Source organism: Ciona intestinalis, unplaced genomic scaffold, assembly GCF_000224145.3.
Source record: "Ciona intestinalis unplaced genomic scaffold, KH HT001116.1, whole genome shotgun sequence".
NCBI classification, from domain to species: domain Eukaryota; kingdom Metazoa; phylum Chordata; class Ascidiacea; order Phlebobranchia; family Cionidae; genus Ciona; species Ciona intestinalis.
In genome coordinates this window covers 32,370-41,413 of record NW_004191437.1, presented here as the reverse complement: position 1 = coordinate 41,413, position 9,044 = coordinate 32,370, and the positions used below count along the sequence as shown (strand labels likewise).

The window sequence follows — 9,044 nt, the reverse complement described above, 5'->3', positions numbered from 1 at the left end:
GGTTGATGGGGTAGTTTGGGGTTAGTAATTGCTTCAACCCAGTGGTCACTAATGGGTTGTTCAAATTGCTAGCCATGCAGAAAATCAATCACCCAAAAAGTTACAAATGTGGTAACTGGTAAGCTGGCACGAGGTGTTTGAAACAGAACACCTGTGTTATAACGACTGTCGTTGCTCTGTCACGATGAGATAAAAACATTTATTATGACATCACAGGCCAGATGCAGAAACCGTTCGAGGACGCGGCGTTCCAACTTTCCCCGGGGCAAATGAGCGAACCAGTGTTCACAGATTCCGGAATCCATCTTATCCTTCGTATCGTATGATCATGGGGTTACTAAAGGTCACATGGGGTTACTTGAGGTCAACTGAGATTACCAGTTGTAAATAAACAATGAGTATTGTTGCGAAATAAATATGACTTCATACATCGTATGGGATCTTGTGTTCATTGAAGCGTGTAGTCACGTGGGTAGCGTGATCACCACGTGACTATTGTGAAGTAAATAGTAGTGATTGTTACGTCACTCTAAGGTTGCGACAAGCTCGTGTTCTACCATTGTTAAGGTATTGTGACGTAATATGTACAGAGAGTTTAGAATATATGGTATTGTGACGTCAGAACAGGTTTGTGTGGTGTTCATTGTTTAGTATTCGAGTTTTGAAACTATGTACCTTCTATATTGCATTCGTTATACAAAGGGTTTACCAAAGTTAATGTGAGTGTATTGTGTGTTTGGTTTCCAATACCTGGTTCAACTACGTTATGTGATTATATATGTTTGAACAACTATAAAGGTTGATTTAATATTTGGTTCGCATGTTTGAAGCGAAAATGATTACACGTAAGTTGTACGTTTGTGGATTGCTGGGGTATTTTGATGGATTATAACCTTTTGTTTATTGAGGACTATTAACACTTATATTTAGATTTTGTAATATTCGAAAAGTCGAAGGTTATTGTTGAGTATTGTGATGTCATAGTGATCAGAGAAAGTGAAAAACCAATTAATTTTCTCGTATTTTTAATTTGCACTTTTGCAAGAACGGATCCGTCATACAGATGCTGTGTTTTAAATATATCTGGTGGAAAACTTATTTATTCATGACACCCCGTATTGTTCTCTTTAACTTGTATATAATTGCATTACATGGATTGCTATTAGAACTTTTATGGGATAGTTAAATATACGGACTTACCTTTGTTATATGGTAATCTTGCTGTATAAGCATTACAACATACTACGTACATTTATTTATCGTGTTATTGTGATGTCATAATATGTTTATCCACAGATTGTTAGGTTGATTGTGACATCACAATGTCATCGTTGCTCAGTCGTGTGAAGCGCCATCATGAGGTTGCGTTTAATTACATGACGAGGGCGCTAGAGATCGACGAGAATGAATCCATCGTTGATAAAAAGGAAGCTTTAATGTTGTATCTATGTGGGGTGGGTGAATTAGAGAAGGGGGTTAATATTCGGGGTGAGGGGGTTCCCGGAGAACGGGAGAAAATTGATCGACTTCAAACAAAAATGTTGAAAAATTTAACAATGGCAAGAGAGCGAGTCAGCGTTTTATCCAACAAGAAAGATGAGTCAGCAAAATCTACTCAAAGTTTGAAAGTAAATTCAAGTAAAAGAAACCATTCACCCACCACGAGGGGTAACTCTGGGTCAACGGCCAGGGTAACTCTGGGTCAACGCCCAGGGGTAACTCTGGGTCAACTCCCAGGGTAACTCTGGGTCAACTCCCAGGGGTAACTCTGGGTCAACTTCCAGGGGTAACTCTGGGTCAACACCCGGGGCAACTCTGGGTCAACATCGGACAAACCAACCAAAAAGAAACCGAGTAAAACTCTACGTTCGGTGCCCGAAGAAATGGCTAAGAGGATTATGGACACGGCTGTTAAACCTGAGGGGAACATGGTTAAGTTTGATGACGTTACGGGGCAACATACAGCTAAACAAGCTCTGCAAGAAATCGTCATCTTACCTGCTCTACGACCGGACTTATTTCACGGGTTGCGATCCCCCGCGAAGGGGTTGTTATTATTCGGGCCCCCCGGTAACGGGAAGACACTTCTCGCGAAGGCTGTGGCATCGGAAGCAAAATCGGTTTTCTTCAATATTAGCGCAGCCACGTTGACGTCAAAGTGGGTTGGGGAAGGGGAGAAGATGGTGAAGGCGTTGTTTGCTGTCGCACGGGAGGTAGGGGGGTTTGGTTAGTTTATTGGGGTAATGGAGTCGACTCTTTTGTAAATATTAAGTTCCATGGCTTTGCTGCAGGACCCCACCCATATACGATAATTCGTTCATAATTCCTCCTCTCTATTACTTTGTATGGTGTCACGCCTCAGTGAACCCATGAGGTTTCACAAAACAATTGTTTGAAGCCAACCTGGCTTTGTACTACTATGTTATTATGTAACTACTGGTGATTGTGTAATATTGGAAGTTAATATCATGTTTAATTCAGCATTATGTAATGTAGCAGCATTATAGTCTAAATATGAGTTCAACAATCCATATTCATCGTCCAATGCATATTAAAGTTAATGTTAACCATAATATGATGTTTAATCCCCAGGTTCAACCGAGTATCATCTTCATCGATGAGATTGATTCTCTCCTCCGGACACGACAAGAGAATGAGAACGACTCGACGCGGAGGTTGCAAACCGAGTTCCTTCTTCAGTTTGACGGGGTGGGCTCGGGGGAGGGGGATCAAGTCCTAGTCATGGGAGCAACCAACCGACCTCATGAACTTGACGATGCTGCGTTGAGGAGGTTTCCAAAGAGGATCTACGTTCGGCTCCCAGATGTTGGGACACGAGGTGATCTGATAAAGATGTTGTTGAAGAAACATGACTCACCACTAGGTGACAGGGAGATTAAGGAGCTTGGGAGGCGTACGGAGGGTTACTCATTCAGTGATTTAACGGAACTTGCGAAAGATGCTTCGCTTGGTCCCGTGCGTGAGATTCCGCAAGCTATGTTCACAACCATTGACGTGAACTCGATGAGGAAAATCAACTTTAACGATTTCTTGAAATCTTTGAAAAAGATTCGCCCGAGCCCGTCGATGGAACTTTTGAAAACTTACGAGTCATGGAATAGTCACCATGGCGATACTAGTGACTCGTGAAAAATATATTGTTTCTATGTTCCTCTGGTCTCTGGACCTGTGGTTATAAATGGATGTTATTATTATTTCTATGAATTGTGCGCTTAAACGTAAATTTGGTTGTCATGGAAATCTTATATATAGTTCAAATTACTCTTTATTTATGATGTCACAATTTATTTGTTTAGATGGATGACATCACAACAGACGACAATAAGTCGACCTTTGACCCAGCCACTGTGCCGTACCTCAGGCAAGCCGATTCTATTTTTAGAAATGGGTTCGAAGACGAAGAAATGAAAAATATTTTCCTTGAGAATTTTTTCGAGGAAATTGTTGGAAGCGAAGTGAAGTTGAGTTTCATGAAATCTTCGAGTTTCATCCTCGAACAATTTGTGGGGGTCGCGACCCCAAAGCATTTGTTGCAACTTTTGAAGGTGGGTTTGTTGTTGTAAATACTTGATGTAACTTATTTATCTTCACAGTGATAGTGCCTACTTACAAGTTAACGTGCATATAACTCTATTGGCGAATGTTTAACGAATTTTTTATCTTATGACATCACAAACATTGATTATGACATCACAGGCGTACAATGATGACATCATAGAGGTAGCGGGTAGCCAACAAGCGAGTCACGTCGTGCAAAAAACTTTGAAACAAATTGTTTTGTTACGCAACAATGGTAAGAGGGGGGCTGTAACATTTGTGGCAATTGTAATAAACATCTAACAAAAGGGTGTAACTTGGGTAAAGCTTAAACTGGGGTTCTCGAACATGATGTCACCCCTGTTTCAAAACTTACAGTGGCATGCCACCCATCTTGCTTTCTTTGATGAAAATGTTGTTTAAGATGAAAAACTGAAGTTTAGTTCAAAACTCTTCTAACATAACGCATGTCAGTAAACCTGCTGCCAAACCACGTACAATAACAACAGGCCGTGATAACGAGTGTATAATATGTTTATGAAATCCACAATGCAACCCCCACAGACCCGGATAACTCAACATGGTCGGACATCGACGCCACCCTACATGAAATATCCTCGTTAATATGCGAGGACATTCCGTCATGGTTGACCCACGTTCATCAATCGCACGTAGCGAGGTCAATGTTTTCAACACTAGGGGGAGTTATACTCGCCACCAAGGATTCAGGTGAAAAAAATACTATTAAAAACAAAAACTTATTCTCAACACATAAACGTATATATGTATTACTGTATTATACAGTAAAGTGGGGAAAGATGGGTCACTTTCATTCTATTTTCTCGTCCCATTTGGTAGTAAACAAAGAACTTTCAAAGAAATATAAAACAGTATCCTCACGACTTTCATAGACCGTTGTTAATTGTTTAAAAACACGATCAGGATATTTGGATATCATGTACCAAAAGTGTCCCATCTTACCCCACAGTATTATATGTTTATAACAAATTTGGTAAAAGCAAAATATTTATAAAACAATGTTTGTAACTTTAACCCCACTTACAGGAAATGATGTCATAATACCGACCCTCCCCCAACCCTCTATGACATCACTGAAGGTGTTTGTTGACGAGGTTTGTAAACTCAAACGGAAGAATCTTGTCGGTGAGTTCAACAACATTATATCTATATTTTCACGTTCATTATTCTTATAAATATTATTTCCATGGATAAAAGTTACTTTACCAGATAGTTATTATATTTTATTATTTTTATGTTTTCACATCCTTCAAAATTTAATATTTCTATGTTTCATAGAAATCCTCACCAACCAAAGTGGGACACCTAGTGTCTCGATATTATTGCGAGTTTGTAACATTCGATCGGAAGCGTTAATAAGATCTTTATGTGGGAAGATATTGAAAGCTTGCGACGAGGGGTGAGCATAGATATCTTATATTATTGTAAACATAGACATCTTACTTAACTAAGGTTATCGTTGTATGGCTGAATAAAACATTGGTGTAACAGCATTAATGTTTTGTAAACATAGACATCTTATATTCCAGGACGTTGTTGATTTTATCGAAAGATCGCACAGGAAGCCACCTAGTGGAGAGTTTGGTCGAGTTCGGCGATGTGGAAACGTGTCGGAAAATCTACGAAATAATTTCCACAGACGAGGAAAAGTTGGTGGAGCTTGCCTGCCACCCGGTGGCTAACTTTGTGGTGCAAAAGTTGATCGAGAACGATAAGATTGAGGTTGGTTGAAAGAAATCTCCTGGTTCGTTATATTTTGGGACATCATTAAGTGTCTTGAAATGTTCACACCTGCGATGGGGTGACAAGCCATGAGTTTGTCAACTTATGGGATACGCACTAAATATTATATTCCAACACTTCATACAAACAAGTTACGTGCATATATTATATACTGATGCGGCTAGGTGTATTATAAGTGTGAGAGATGATATACTTAATATATTGTTTATTTAGTTTGACGGCATATTCTCGATCCTCTCGAAGGAAATGTTGAAAATTATTCACGCGGGTCGCCCTGGGGTCGTCGTTAAACTGGGTGAGGGGTGTGTGCGTTCACCCACAACGCAATCTACGTTTGTTACCATGGTGATGAAGGTGGGTGGTTTCCCTAACGTGGGATTCATAGATATCATATATATTGTGGTCATTTATAGTGGTTGTGTTTTATTATTGCTGATAAATTAGTTTTATATCACATAGATATTTTCAATTAAACATTTTGAAACAAAGTCTTTCATTCAAACACCCCAAATATTTTGCATCGAACATTAAATTTTATCATCTCATGCTGTTGTAGTATTTAATAGAAATATTATATCCAGGCATTCAACTGCGACGATGACGAGAAGAAAAAGTTGATTGTCCCTCTAGTGGCGAGTCTTTCATCTTATGATAAAATGTTCTCGAAAACATTTGATCCCGATAAAGTAAGCATAGAAATAATATATTCATCCACATTTTATTTGAATAAGAAACGGTTAATGTCAATTTATGTAAAAAATATCAAACAAAAATACAATTCCTTGAATTAGATTTCTGTTTGATGCTTGTTTGTAGTAATTAGGCATCATTATGACATCATTAAGACATCATCGCTATGATATCCCTAACCATGACCTTTTGACCCCAGCCACCCACATTCAAAGTAGCGTACCACGGTTCGCTTCTTCTGCAAACAATCCTCAAGTTCGACAAAATATTTGTTTTCGTCAAAAGTTTTTTGGAAATTCCTTCCAGCCACACGGTGACCCTAGCGTGCTCTGCTCCAGGAAGCCACCTAGTGGATGCTTTTTTTTCGTCGGAAAAAGTTCGTGCAAAACGGAAATTGAAGTGGATCGAAAAAACAAAGGTTTGAAAATAATTTGAATAAAAGTTTTTTAAATAAGTTTGTATTAAATATAACTGTGAATCTGGTCCTGGTCTAATGCGCATGAAGTTGGACGATTCTCGTAACAGAAGAACAGTCAGGATAAAGTTCTATGAAATATGAAGCATCTTATTGTGACAGAGATGCATTTTAACCATTAAATATTTATTTAATACAAGTTTTCATTCCTAGGATGTTTTCTTCAAGATTGCGATGGATAAATACGGAAGTCGCGTTTTGGAAAATATTTGGCGTCAATCCTCGATTAAAATGAAAATAATAATCGCTGAGTCGTTGGGTAAGTTTATAGCTGAGTCATAATATTGTATTTTAGGTTTAGCAGCCACGTTTTTATTTGACGCCCAAACTTCCTTTTCTTTGTTGTTATAATTAATTTGATCTTCGCTATCGTATTATGACATCATAATACCCACAGTTCCCCACGAGTCTTCATTAACGAACGACCAACATGGAAAACATATATTTCGTAAATTTGCGATTCGACAATTTCATCAAAGAAACGAAGATTGGAAAAGTTTTCAAGTAAAAATAGAAAAGAAACGAAAAATGTTTCAAGATTTTCTGCCAGGTAAAACAATTGTTGATTGTGATGTCATAATAAGTAAATATTTCATTGTTTTGTTACAGATGAACAACAAAAGAAGAAAAAAAAAGTTTAATGATGTCATCGATGATGTCACAGACCACAGTATTATGACATCATCAATATGAATGGATGACATCAACGTCATGGTACAACGACCTCAACATTTCCTCGACTTCTGATTGGATGAACTCGACTTGATGTTTCGGACAATAATCATCGATTGAAGACCTACATTATGATGTCATAATGGTTGTTTATTCATGCATCACATGGTTACCTAGCAACCGTGACCATCACCGGTTTCCACGGAAGGTTTTTCAAAATATTTTCAACTTTTTTTAAACTTCCTTGAATTTCTTCGTTCGTTGCCACGTGGTGGGGTAGGGGGGGTTCCCCTGTTGCGCAACCTGCCCCGTGGATCTGAAACATAGATATCTTGTAATATTTATTTGATTTCTATTAAACACAAACAATGTCGTAATCATCAGCCTCCAGTTTTCGTCCCAATTTATTTTCATAATTTTTTACGATTTGTTGAAAACTTAGGAATCTGTGAAAAAAGGAGAATTTTAAGGAAAAGATAAAACAAGCAGATGTCATCCAACCTCCCATCTACCATGGACCCTCGACCCTCCTCATCCCCGCATCCGGACTTCATCTTCTCGATCCAAGATCTCAATTCATCCAATTGTTCTCTTCGAGTTGCCAAGCAACCATCAATATCCTGTAAACAATGATGTCATTGATAATGACATAATCAGTAATGACATCATTACATGATCGTCCGAATGTTGAAACTTGTAAATCCTCGTGAGCTCGCTGAGGTCACCCGGTGGAAACATATCAAGGAACGGGTTTTGTGTCGAGAAATAATCGAGGTCGATATCGAGGACGTAATGTTGGTTGGGGAGTAATATATCGGTGGGGGGGCTGGAATGATGATGTCATAAGGGATGATGTCATTATAACATCACAAACCCACCTATTGTCCTCAACATCAACAACATATAAAGTAACGAGCTTCTTATCCAACATAGAAACCTCATTAACATAAACGCAATCGCTCAGGAAATACGGGTCGTGGCATGAAACACTGCAAATATTTATTTAATTCACGGAACTTGAAGTTCAAAACAACAAACCATAATTTATTTGTAACTTTATCCCGACCAACATAGAAACAATATGTTCCTTGTTTTATCTGGTTTGCCCACCGTGGTTTAAACCAAACGATCGAACTAAAATGTCCGGCGTACACTGCTGGTAGAATCCAATTCTCAATTGAGATTATTCTGTAACAAATAATAAGATAATGAACATTATGACATCACAAATAACTAAATAACATATTAAACCATGTTTCCTGTACAAGTCGGCTTCATCAAGGTAAATGAAACATTAAAATATATAATATGTCATTCAACCCCGATAAGGGTAATGTATAGAATATTGAAACAATCAGCGTCAAAGTTAACTCAAAGAAATGATTTTTTACTGGAACAAAATATTTTTATTGAATATTTGTCGCGCATCGAAATCTTCTGGGACTCCTAGGTCTGGATGCGAATCGAAATGGATGAGCGCAGAATTATGGAGAGGGAGGTGTTTGGATCCGATGCAACGGTAGATTGGGGTAAGGACCTGGGGGTAACTTGGTTATAAAATAACTAGTAGTTAAGTTACGAAGTTATATGTAGAGTAAAAGTATGTGTTTATAAGTATTTAGTTGTGAATAAATGTAACTTATTTAACTGCGGTTGTTACCACCTACTTGCGGGTGATTGTTATCTTATTATTACGCATATTCTACAACAATATTCAAGAATACACCTCATTCTTACGTCATTATGATATTCAACCACGTGAATTGGTATCTTCTGGAACTTTTTACTCATCACAACCACGTTTGTTACGTCACAAACCAAAATATCTTATCAGGGTAATTCCCGAACATCTTTGTTTATGATGTCA

The 9,044-nt window shown here is 38.2% G+C and overlaps 4 protein-coding genes across 5 annotated transcripts; 3 read left to right on the top strand and 1 right to left on the bottom strand.

The window, feature by feature from the left end:
* The first annotated feature begins 1,300 nt into the window (after positions 1-1,300).
* LOC113475650 (spastin-like) lies at positions 1,301-1,846 on the top strand. The gene has a single exon (XM_026840082.1). It carries the CDS (start codon positions 1,323-1,325, stop codon positions 1,740-1,742), a length of 420 nt encoding a protein of 139 aa, XP_026695883.1. The 5' UTR covers positions 1,301-1,322; the 3' UTR covers positions 1,743-1,846.
* On the top strand, positions 1,716-3,318 carry LOC100178418 (spastin; the record flags this gene model as incomplete). The annotated part of the gene is given in 2 exon segments (XM_018817080.2): positions 1,716-2,213; positions 2,593-3,318. Coding segments are annotated over 2 exon segments (888 nt in total). The 3' UTR covers positions 3,151-3,318.
* Positions 3,285-7,557, top strand: LOC100184690 (nucleolar protein 9). 2 transcript variants are annotated; one of them, XM_002125312.4, is made up of 12 exons: positions 3,285-3,566; positions 3,718-3,814; positions 4,123-4,287; positions 4,624-4,722; positions 4,876-4,996; positions 5,127-5,319; positions 5,554-5,694; positions 5,922-6,026; positions 6,230-6,448; positions 6,659-6,764; positions 6,903-7,055; positions 7,115-7,554. In XM_002125312.4, the coding sequence occupies exons 1-12, from the start codon at positions 3,318-3,320 to the stop codon at positions 7,144-7,146; spliced, it is 1,680 nt and encodes a 559-aa protein (XP_002125348.1). In that variant the 5' UTR covers positions 3,285-3,317; the 3' UTR covers positions 7,147-7,554. The 2 variants fall into 2 exon arrangements, with proteins under 2 accessions (XP_002125348.1, XP_026695882.1); XM_026840081.1 differs by having other exon boundaries at positions 6,903-7,557.
* LOC100179992 (UPF0489 protein C5orf22 homolog) lies at positions 6,932-9,042 on the bottom strand. Its single transcript, XM_002123542.5, has 9 exons — positions 8,915-9,042; positions 8,569-8,714; positions 8,216-8,365; positions 8,056-8,166; positions 7,850-8,003; positions 7,679-7,797; positions 7,545-7,623; positions 7,351-7,493; positions 6,932-7,301 (listed from the first exon to the last, which is right to left on the bottom strand). The coding sequence occupies exons 1-9, from the start codon at positions 8,966-8,968 to the stop codon at positions 7,190-7,192; spliced, it is 1,068 nt and encodes a 355-aa protein (XP_002123578.1). The 5' UTR covers positions 8,969-9,042; the 3' UTR covers positions 6,932-7,189.
* Between the last annotated feature and the right edge of the window lie 2 nt (positions 9,043-9,044).